At 40.9% G+C, this 11,575-nt stretch overlaps 1 protein-coding gene across 1 annotated transcript in view; it reads right to left on the reverse strand.

The window, feature by feature from the left end:
- OXSR1 (oxidative stress responsive 1) overlaps positions 1-11,575 on the reverse strand; it is an 87,243-nt gene that overhangs the window by 17,464 nt on the left and 58,204 nt on the right. The window contains exons 7-8 of the mRNA XM_009890479.1: positions 5,798-5,907; positions 2,197-2,298 (exon numbers count right to left, since the gene is read on the reverse strand). Coding sequence (XP_009888781.1) covers positions 2,197-2,298; positions 5,798-5,907 — 212 coding nt within the window. The remainder of the gene's footprint in view (positions 1-2,196; positions 2,299-5,797; positions 5,908-11,575) is intronic.

Genomic DNA, 11,575 nt, shown 5'->3' on the forward strand with positions numbered 1-11,575 from the left:
CTTTCCCATCACATCTCCCGGCCCACAGTGCAGTCTGTGAGCCAAACACAAGGTTGAGATGTGCTTTCAGGCTGGTTTGGTGTGGTTAAAGGTGTAAGCATAGCAGAAATTCTGCCAGCCCTCCTCATTTGAGATGAGTAGTTGTGCAAGGCATTTGATTCAAAGGCTCTGTTTAGATCTCCCTGAAGGTATTTCTCAGCTAGAAATCGAATTAATGTAAAAGCAGAAAGGCAACATAAAAAAATATGAGAGTTCATTTCCATATACCAATGCAACAGCAGGCAAAGACATTTCTCACACAAGCACTCAAAGCCAAACTGATTTTTTTCCTTTACATCACTCAGATATTCTGAAGGAAAGGAAGAAAATTACTCATTTCCATTTTCACTTGTCACCTACATACAGATGAGTATCTATTTTTAGAAAAGGAAGCAGCACATAGCACATTTAAATAGCTTTCAACAGCTATATTGCTTAGGGCAGCAAGAGCCCATCAATCTAGTTGAAATTATACAGTGCATGACAGAATTCCCTGCTTTTTTCCCCTCTCCTTGGAGGGTCACTGCATGCATGGGTCATTTTGCTGTGTAACAAAATTAATCTGCAGTGAAATACAATTACAATACATAAATAAAACACAGAAGTCCTTTTGCAGGTTGCACAACTGGAACCCATACCTAACAGAATTGGAGACTCATAATTCTATCCACCATATGACAACACACAATACTAAACAGGCAATCTTTGTATCCAAAGCTGCAACCCGTGCATCCAAAACGCAATAAAGAGAAGCACAGCTTGCAGAAGCTACTGCACAATGCTACCAATAATCCCAGCACAGAAGGAAGCATCAATGAAAGCAGCAACAGCTAAATCAGCACATTTCCCTGAACTCCTCACTGCTCTGCCACAATCACTGATATGGTACAAACGTTAATGGCATTTCTAAACCCCTCAGCTACTCAACAGTCCCTGCACAGAGACAACACAAAACTTCAAATTAATTCTGTTCTATAAGAGTTAAACCAGTGCAAAGTCTTGGTGTTTAAAGCGATACATGGATGTACCTGTTCTAATGAGTTAGGAGCTACTGGATTCCCAAATGCTATTGTAATTGCAGGGTGGGAGGGGATGCACTCAGGTCCTAAAGAGGTGACACCCAACTTGCACAGCACTCCAGCAGTTAAAAGACTCAGGAAAGTAAAGCTTGCCCCATGGTATGTCTAAAATTGAGGGACTTGGCACCCATAGGCATCCTATCCCAGGTAACTAGTCTAACCATGAGCTATGGGGTTACAGAAAGGGCCCTCCTGTGTGATCCGAGGGAGTATGCGTCCCAGGAGTAGAAGCAAAGCGGCCTTCAAGAGGGTGGGCCAAAGGGGCTCAAAGTTTCACGACTCATTCAGGGCCCCATCAGATCTCACAAAGGAGAAAGAAGAGAAAGAAGATCTCAAAGCTCACTAGAAGGACAGGATGCTTCAGACCTCAACTGATGCAGTCAACTCCAGTAACTTTAAGATGTAGACTCCCTGAAACAGCAGCAGATTGGAAGTAGCTCCTGGTTCAAGAGTCAGGAAATAGGGAAAGTTAACCAAACTATAAGGCTATCTAAAGTTCAAGGTATTTAAGGAAATTTTTTTGGAGTGTCAGTGTTTATACAAGAACATTTCCTCCACCTCAACTTCAATAAAATACTAATGTTGCTGATACCACACAATTTCATACTGATGTGGTACTTTCCACTTGTTCAGTGATTGACAGGGCTGTGTTGGCATTAAACAAAATAAGACTTTCTTTTGGATAACTGGTAACAGGATTTCTGAGGTATCAAGAAGGACTATCAGTGCAGGAGAAGGAATGGCTTGCCATCCCAGTGTCACTGGATGCCAGATAACATGTTCTGGATCAGTATTTATAGCCCTAAAAACATCTGCTGCCTTCAGAGGCTCCAGGATTAAAGCACATAGCACTTTCCTCAAGAATGGTGACCCTGGCAAGACTCAGGATCTAAACAAGAACTGCACAGTTCCAGACAATGCTGATTAAGTGGCATATTTTTAAAAGGTGACTTCAGATAAATCCAAGAACATCATGATCTACAAGTCGAGAGGACAAATGTTTCAATGAAGCATGCTGGCCAAACTCTTGGAACACACTGATCCTTTCTCTTGCACAAGTATCTGGAGACCTGCTCACCTTCATCGGCGGGTATTTATGGTAAGGAGCTGCCCCTGTAGCCAGTTCGATAGCAGTGATCCCAAAGCTCCAGATGTCTGCCTTGAAATCATATCCTCTGACCTGAAAAATATTAGAAGATGTTAGCATGTGCCTCTTGCTATCCTACATTACAATCCCTTTCTTTAGCCTATTACACATCCTCTCCCCTCGAATTTGGAAAGACCAGCACTACAGTGTTAAAGAGATGGAAAGAATACTTTCTCCCTCCTCTCCCCCAGCTCCTTACACCTTAGAGGAGGTGTTTTAGAAGTCACAGTCTGATGAAAATTATGGTTGTGTACTGTGCAACTAGAACTGCACTGCCATAAACCTCTCCATGTGTAGAACATAAAGGGGCACTGGGTTAACCCAGGCCCCAACTTCTACAAAAAGACACAGGGAGTCATTAAACAGTATAATGAAACTCTCATAGTTAATAGATGGACTGTTATCCCCTTGGGACATATGCCTCACTACACTTTTAGTCAACCGCTTAATCAATCTGACTGCAAACATGCTCAATCCTGAAACTTCAGTACACACCAGCTCAGTAAAAAGCCCCTCGTTCCCGTTTGCAGACTAATATTTCCCTCCACCAATTAACAGTAGCTTCTGCACTTGACATTAAACACAGAGTTGTTCAGGAAAATTTATAGCATTTACTTCCCCTTATGCACAGGAAAAAATATTTCATATGCCAAAGCAGTTACTTCCTCATTATCATTAGGTAATATTTTGGCACTTGCTTTCTCCGCTGCAGGGAAGAGACATTATGTACTAAGTTCAAGAGCAGCTACAAAAATCAAAGCATTTTGGCTGTGCAGAATGGTTTGTATTTCTTCTCACTAGACTATGGAAAAATGAATACTGAATCCGACCAAAGCTAATAGGGATATTGTGTTCAGCTAATCTAACAAGCGTTAGAATGACACTCACTGTGAAGTCAAAAGCATTCCCCAAATCACCTTTATGATGATCTTGAATTTTGGCAAACAAACAAAAAAACCCTCTTGCACTATTTTTCATATAGTACTACAGTTGAACTGAAATTTACTATAGCAACAGGAGTTTATATCTTGTACAAATTTTTTCAACTCTGTAGACATCATTTTCATGAGCCTTAAAAGTCTGAAGGGTTTCTTGAAGTGCCTCAGTTTATAGGTGCCATGAGAACAGATTTCAAGTCATTTAACTAAACAAGCACAGATAACTAGTATAATTTAAAAGAACACAGTGCAGGAAGAAATATGCTGTAAGGGTTTTGGGTTCCCCCTCCAGCCCCCTTGCACTATTTTTAGGTTTTGAGAATAACTTCGGGACATTTTTTAGCTTTATCTTTCAGTTAGTCTTGCAGCACATCTAAAGACTGTACAACTCCCCATTCCCCACTGGGATTTTAACTGTTTAGCGTTTTGTTCTTTTTAATTATATCGTATAATCCTGCTTGCAAATGAAAGCTATGGAGTTCAAAACTGTATACTGCAGTTCATCTTGACATCTGTCCAATACATTAGTCACCACCCTGCAGTTAGTTTATACCAACAACATTTATTTTTCTCCTAATTATTTTTTTTGCCATAAATCTGTCAAGTGAATGTACATTAAAAGACAATGTCAGGCTATCATGTATTAACATGCTAAAGGAACTTAATGATGCTGAAATAAGCCAGATGGAATTGGGTCAATAATATCTACATATCGAAGGCTAACCTACAGCAACCCCTTCATCCTTTTTCCTGGGCTGGATATAGCGGCTCAGAGTGACACCTGCTGGAAGACAGCAAGATGATACAAATGGACATTGAAGGATTTCACATCAGCATCTAAAATACCTCCTTGCCATCTAATATTTGCAACAAGTTAGATGTGTGCAGCTTTTGTGGAAGTATCGGACTCCCTAGAAAACCTGCCTCCTGCGGAAACACATCTGTTGCATCAAGAACCCACGCACACACACTTTGTCACCAAAACCTTAATTTCCCTTTTTTAGCACCTTCCTTAAGACCTTCTTTTCCCTCTGCTGTCCGGCAGATTACAGCCACCCTAACTGCGATGAGCCTGGAGCAGCACCATTAGGTCCTGGCCAGCCTGTTGTGCCCTGTGCACCAGGACTGGACACAAAGGACAGAAAAGCAAGGCACAACTCTGACCTGTTTTTGGAAACACTGAATATTTTTATTTATTTTTAAATCAACGTAACAAAAAAATCCAGAAGCGTATGACAGCGAAGCAGTTCAGAAGCAAGTTCGCAAAGACAGCTCCTGACTTGGGGATTGTGTCTTGTACTCTCCGATGTTAGACTTGTATTCTGAGGAGGCTGCAAGAGTGCTGTAATGCATCGGTCCCCCAATGCCACCATGGGGAGGCCACTGAAAAGGCCAAACATCAAAAAAGCCTTTAATCTACAGTATATTTAAGCTACTCCAAAATTATTTCAATCCCTCAGGAAGTTTTAAATACAGGAAAAAAATGCATTAAAGTTCTGCCACTGTTTTAGCTGCATTTCATTTCAGATATAACTACGTGAGGGTCTTACTCAAGTTCCTCAAGTTACTTAAGCTTCAAAATATTTTATTGTGAACAGCAAGGAGAAAAGTAACAAGGTGGGTTTACTTTATTAAAACAATGTTTTCCCAAAATATTTTTGTTAAAAAGATTTTTGGAAGGAAAAAAAGGAAAAATGGAAAAACATTTATAGTCAGTTGTATTTCTGCTTGGCACACCTGTCAAAAATCAAACCCCGAGTCCAGTCCTCTGTCAAATTGTTTTTAAGGGGACGAGGGATAATTTTCAGAATGCTTACGGCACTGAACATCAGTGCAGCAGACAGCTATTGCAAATGCCTTGTCAGGACTGTGGCATAATTTTGTTCGTGGACCTTGCTCAGAAATGGGCAACAATATTTTACATTAAACAAAGTTTCCAGGTGGCCTTCATCAGAAGTCACATAGACAAAGCTTCTATAGTTTAGTCTAAAAGTAACGGAGAACAAAAAGTGACATATCTCCACCCAACGGGAAGAAGTATGACATTTTTTAGGTAGCCAAAAGAGCAGAGGAGGAAGGGGGAGAGGCGAGCATTCCTCAGCATTTACAGCCTGGGTACTCACAAGCCAAGAGAAACTAAAAACCTGAATAAAAGTCAACTGCGTGTTATTTCACTGCAATAACTCCCCGTTCTGACATGTTGGAATTAGCTACCCCAAATTCTCATATTTACAAATACACAAGAGCACATTACCAAGCTGTGTATGTGCATATTTACCACGTGTTAAACTATTTATATTCTACCTCGCATTTATGCAAGAGGGAGGGGCAGGTTAATCTTCTTTACACAACAGCTGAGCTGTCTCATCCTCACCTTAGGGAGGAGCCTGAAGAGAAGCAACAGGGCAAAAAAACTTAATATTCCCCAGTATGAGCCTGGCTGCTATAGGCAAAAGGAAGTAAATCCTGTGATTTTAAGAAAGCCTTACAGGATGCCAAATTGTCATCTTAGTTTGAAGTAAATACGGCCATTGCTGACAACAGGGAATTCCAGGTGCAGATCAGCTAAGAGGACTCTAGGAAAAACAATTCACCTGTTCCATAACTTCTGGTGCCATCCAGCAAGGTGTGCCCACAAATGTTTTCCTGACTTTATTTCTGGTAATGTCACCTCCAGTGGCCAGAAATGCGCTAACGCCGAAGTCTGAAAAGAAAACAAAAGCAGATTTTATTAAGAACACATCCTGAGCAAACTGAAGGGTTGTCCCCTCTTTCCCCTCATATTCCCAGCCATCTATTAAGTACTAGACCATACAGTTACGCATGAGGAGTTTCCTAATAAATGAAGAATGATCAACAGTTAGCTAAGAGTGCTGGTACACGAACGGTCTGTAGTCCACCACTCAATTACTGGGGACAGCAGAGCTTTCAGCGCTGGCCGGGCAGAGAGGAAAATTCCACTTTCCATTACGGCCCACTGGTCACATTACAGCATGCCCACACTCCCCCAGCAGACCTGCTAGTGTACAGACCTGCCTCTCACAGCCAGTGCTTCATTTACCTTTGTATACATACATAACAAGTAATATCTGAACTTCAATTAACAACCTGTTAATATTTGCAGTAATGAAGTCGGGTATGTAAAAAGTTACTCGACTTCACAACGTTTAACAGTCCTAACTGCGTCCTGCAGACTGGATGTATCAGCCCCTTATTCTGGATGCTTTATCACCAGAATATGCTTTGCTTGGAAATCTTCCATTGCTGAGATGCTCAGGGCTTTAACAGGAACTTGAACCGGTTCCTGAAGATACAGCAGTGGTATGGAATTGAGCAGCACGTGCCACTAACCAGCCCAACTATCCCCGAGCAAGCCTTACAGACAGGTATTCGCAGCCTACACGCATCAGCCCTACTTGAAACACCTTTCACAAGCTGAAGGATGCTCAAAGATGCCCCATGCACTGGCTGGTAATTGTATTACCCAAAGTAAATAATTCTTTTAGATGAAAACTATGCTTTCAAAGACAACACTGACATTTTATGCAATTAAGAATAATATCGAAAACAGGATCTGCAAACAGCAGCAGTAGTGTGCAGGGATAGCAATGGGATACAGCATGTTTGTTCAGAGAAGGGCACTACAAAAAATGTGGCAACCAAGTCATTCAAGAGAGGATGGCAGACCTTCCTTGGAGAAAAAAATATTTACATAAAATAAATCAGGCGACAGGGAAACTGTTAACACAAAACTGTGTAAGTATTTCTTCCCAATTTGCTCCGAACTACACTGCTTACGTATTGCAGAATTAGAGCCCTGCAATAGGTCATGCTCTGTAACTCAATTTTATTCACCCCACCTTTTTTAAACACAGTACAAGTAATCAAAATCTTGAATGCCATTTTTGAGACTGATGACAGGCTTGGAGGATAAGCCTCTGAGATTCAAGGGCTAGTTCACATAAAAACAGAACATTATTGACCACAACTGGTTTAAAAATTCTTGAGGCTCAGCCAACATAGTTAACTGTAAATGCAAAAGTCTTACTCAGAGGAGCCACAGAGTTATTCCATAGCTTAAGGATGTTATCCCAACTGAGGAACCAACTGCAACAAAAGATCCCTCTTTACAATTTGCAAACAGCAGCATCCATGTGAGGACAGTTCCGAGCTCCCCTCTCCATCATGCCAGCAGTGCAATGAGCCCCTTCTCACCAGTCTTTCTGTATTTGAGAAACACCACTGAAATTGTCACTCAGAAGAATAAGATGCTGGAAGCTTGCAGCCCACTTAGGTTAGATGCTTCTAAGGACAGCAACTCAGTGCGCACTAAAATACTAGATGTGGGTAACAAAGCTGACATTAAAGAAAGTTGGATAAAAATCACAGGGTTAAAACAAGCACTAGCAAATGCCTATCATTAGGGTTCAGCTTCTTCCAGGTGCACTGTCCTTTTCTCTTCCCTGTTCCCAGAAGCATCTTGTGCTCCTGCTAACCTTGACATTTTAGCACGTCTAGATGGATCACTATCCCCATCAGCACTGCAATCTGTATTTTATTGGAAACCCACTTTTTGCAACAGTGATTTGGCTTTGGATCTTCCATGTGCATACCCACCATCTTTGCTTTTCTCAGAAAACTAAATGAGCTTCCTAAAAAGTTCTGAGTAAAATTACTTGCATGTTACTGCTCATTACGGGAAGTCTCACAAGATCTATTGTTCTAAACACAAGAGCAATTAGGAGTTCTTTTACATAAGATAATACTAATAGAAACTTGTCCAAGTGCCATCAGCATATTATTGTGATGTGCTGTATTTGAACTTGTGTATATTATCTTACCTCAAGTTTCCATGCAGTCATTTTGAGGGTAAAGGAAATGCCATTCAAAGCAGAAGCATTCCAGCAGTAAAAACACAAGTCCTTTACCCAGCGCACACAGCATTCACCCCATTTCACATCAAACGTGGGTTTATAAATTCCAGTTGGAAACTGTGCCCCTACATCTGCCATCTGAGGTCAGCAGAAAGCTTAAATGGAATTAAATTGTATTCCATTACATGGTTGATTTATTCAATGTTTTCCCAATCAATTTCCCTCATTTCCAGTGGGCTAAAACAGGCACAAACATCCTGCGCTACTCTTCTGAAAGGAATGACTTTGAAACTGTCTTCTCAAATGTCATCTCACGAACTTTATCCAGGTCCCAGCTATTAAGATAAGAATGTGCCTGCTCTCAAGAAATACCTGTGAAGCAATAAAAAAAAAAAATCCTAAACACAAGTTAGGGTTCAATTGTTACTTCTAAGCAGTTGGTACCATCCGTGTCTCATTCTTTCTGCTGCTGTTAACCACCCTCAGAAAGGCTAAAGCAGAACCAGGTTATTGCAAATTAATTTAACTCTAGAAAACGGGGAAACTCACAAAAGTCAAGAGGTACGATAGGTCTGAAGTGTTTACATCTGTACTCTTCTTTGGCAGCTTGTACTTTATATTGGCTCACTATAGCAATAACCGGAAAGGACTGCATCACCAGAAACAGGGAGGAATTGGAAATGTTTGGACCTGGCTTGCAATACCAGTAACCACCGCTGCTGGGAATCCAACGACTGTCAGATATTCTGAAGAAGCCCCAAAACTGCAGACTGCCAGCAGTCTGCTAGCAAATAATAGTCTCCAGGATGTCTGGATGCAAGTGGTAGGATCATTTATTTATTTTATTTTTTATCTTTTTCTGAAGCAATGTAGAACAGATTCATGTGCTGGACTTGTTTCAGTGATATAAACCAAAGACATCTTAAAAAAAAAAAGAAAAGAAAAATATCTCCAGACTCTCATATTGCAGCAAAACCAATCCAGAATGGAAATGACAATTCTGCTGATGGAGGCTCTGCAAAAAATATAGCCAATTTTGTCTTTTTCAGTAGTAATATCATGTCTTGCAAACCACACACCCTGAAAAACACTCTACAAAAGTATGGTATTAGGCAACAATTCCTGCTATTAAAGGTACTCAAGTTGTCAAACTTGAAAACTATTCTGGCCACTCAGGAAATGCAAAAGCTGAAATATCTTATTATTCTGCACTGCAGAAATAAAGACCCAGTCTAAACAAGCCACCAACGCAAGAATGCTGTGGTAGGAGCACATCACAATGGGCACCGCTGCTGCTGTGTACATCAGGAAGACACATTTCTACAGTATCATAAATTAGATCGTTTTATCCAAATCTAGGAGTCAGACATTAGAAGTCATCTCTCCTTGGCCATCTCAGATTGTAACATTATCTTAATCCTAAAAAGCCTGAGTACCTGCCACCTCAAGTAGCTACCACAAGGGAAAGAAAACTGTGCAGTAATCAGGAGCCAGGACCAAAGTCTACCGATATCGGAAAGGGTCCTACAGAGTTTGGTGGGTTTGGATCACACCCTAAAGCTGTTCCAAACTTCAGAGTAACAGAACGACAGAATAAACCGATCTTGATTCCAAACCACTCAGAACTGTTTTTAAATTTGAGTAGTCAAGATATTACCCCTCCTCAAGCAAAAATACAAGTATTTTTGAAGACAGTACTAAGGGTTTTTTTTTCCACTGGTCACCTTCCTTCTTGCTCAGTTCTTCACCATCAGAAGATATCTACAGTTGTACTTTCTGTTTTTCTGCAAATCTTATAGCTTTTAAAGCACCAAAGATGAATAAAGCCTTGCAGGAAGAAGAGGAAGGCAGAAGTAAATAGCAATTTTGCACTGAGAGTGCAGCAGGGTAGCAAGACACCAGAGAAAAGGAAGATTAGTGAAGAACAAAATCAAAAATTTCCTTCCTTTTAAAGACTATATGGTCATATAGTGGTGTTGGATCTTAATACACACTTGCTCTCCCAAATTCTCATTTGGAAATGTAGATCTCTATAGTCACATATATTTCAAATCAATTCATATGCACAATGGCAGACTTTTATACGCGCCACAAGTTTAGCTTTTTTGCAATAATGTCAAGGCACATAAAAAATGCATGAAATACCTCTGCTGAGTAAACATAAATATCGCATCTGAAACTGAGCCCCAACAGCGTGTTAATAAAGATACACTAATACTGCACAAAGTAACCTAAGGATGACAAAGCCCAGGCCAGATGAAGCCACCATCCTTGGAGAAGTTCACAAGTGGTTTCAATAACGAAACAGCACAACATCTCTTCAGGAAAGGCAGATATTACAAGCGAACATTACAAAGAAAAATACTATTGCCCCTGTTTCAAAAAAGAGAAGAGGCTCAGAGGTGTCCGTGGTACACCACCGGCTGCTCGAGTCATCCCTGCGATCGGCACTCCTCTCTCTGAGTTAGATTCATTACTTGCCCCATGTTAAAGCAATTTAATCTCCCAAAGTTAGAGTTTCCTAAGGGAAAGTGGGGGAATGACACTGCCTGCATCATAGCCCGATGTTTATGTAGAGCGCTATTTTAGTGCAATGAATTAAGAGCAGTCAGGAACACAGCGAACCGGTGACAAGCTGGCATGGATTTGTGGAAAGTTACACAAATTCAGTTACACAAGTTTTGCCCGGCCTTAACTATCCCCATTTTATAAATAGATAAAGCGAGAGGGGGCTAGGCAATTTGCCCAGTATCAATTAGCAAGTCCTGAACGACTTCGTGAAATCTCAAATCTACTTCAACCGCTTGGCAACACAGCCTGCCCGGGAGAGGGCAGGCACACTGAGCGCCTCTTGGAGCACGCGTTAATAATCCCGATGGGTCTTAAAACCTGAAGATACTGCGTTATTGTCCCTACAACAGAAAAATCCCACACGTGGAGGGACGCGTGCCTTTCAGCCTTCAGTAGACCCTTGCTTCTTCACATTCAAACACAGAGGGGTGGATGATGGCATTATTTAATAACACAATGGATAAAAACAGAAAAAAAAAATATTTAGTCAGCACCCAGTCTCAGTAGGATGCTAATATCGTGCCACGGTTGGAGCACGGCTCATATCGAGCAAGTCTCATGCACCCTGGGAGTTTCCCTCAACCTCTCCCACCCTTTCCCAGTCTATCAAGAGTCTCACTTCATTCCACAATAATTTATAGGGCCTGCATAGTTAAATAAACTGAAGAATATTAAGCCTTGCTTACTGTAAGTAGTAATCTCCTGGTTTATGCAGCAATATTGGTGCTGATACAGTTTATGTTGACAAAGACTGTTTTTACCCATGAAGCTTTTAGACTCCAGGGAGCAAATAAATGCCAGGGCAAAGAGCTTTTATGCTCCGATTAAAAAAAATAAATAAATAAAAATACAATAATTGCCATGGAGAGGCTGGAACACAAAAGAGCACGGCTATCTCAATTTACATTGTAATCACCGTCAGCACAG

This window comes from Charadrius vociferus, unplaced genomic scaffold (genome assembly GCF_000708025.1).
Source record: "Charadrius vociferus isolate BGI_N301 unplaced genomic scaffold, ASM70802v2 scaffold608, whole genome shotgun sequence".
Lineage (NCBI taxonomy): Eukaryota > Metazoa > Chordata > Aves > Charadriiformes > Charadriidae > Charadrius > Charadrius vociferus.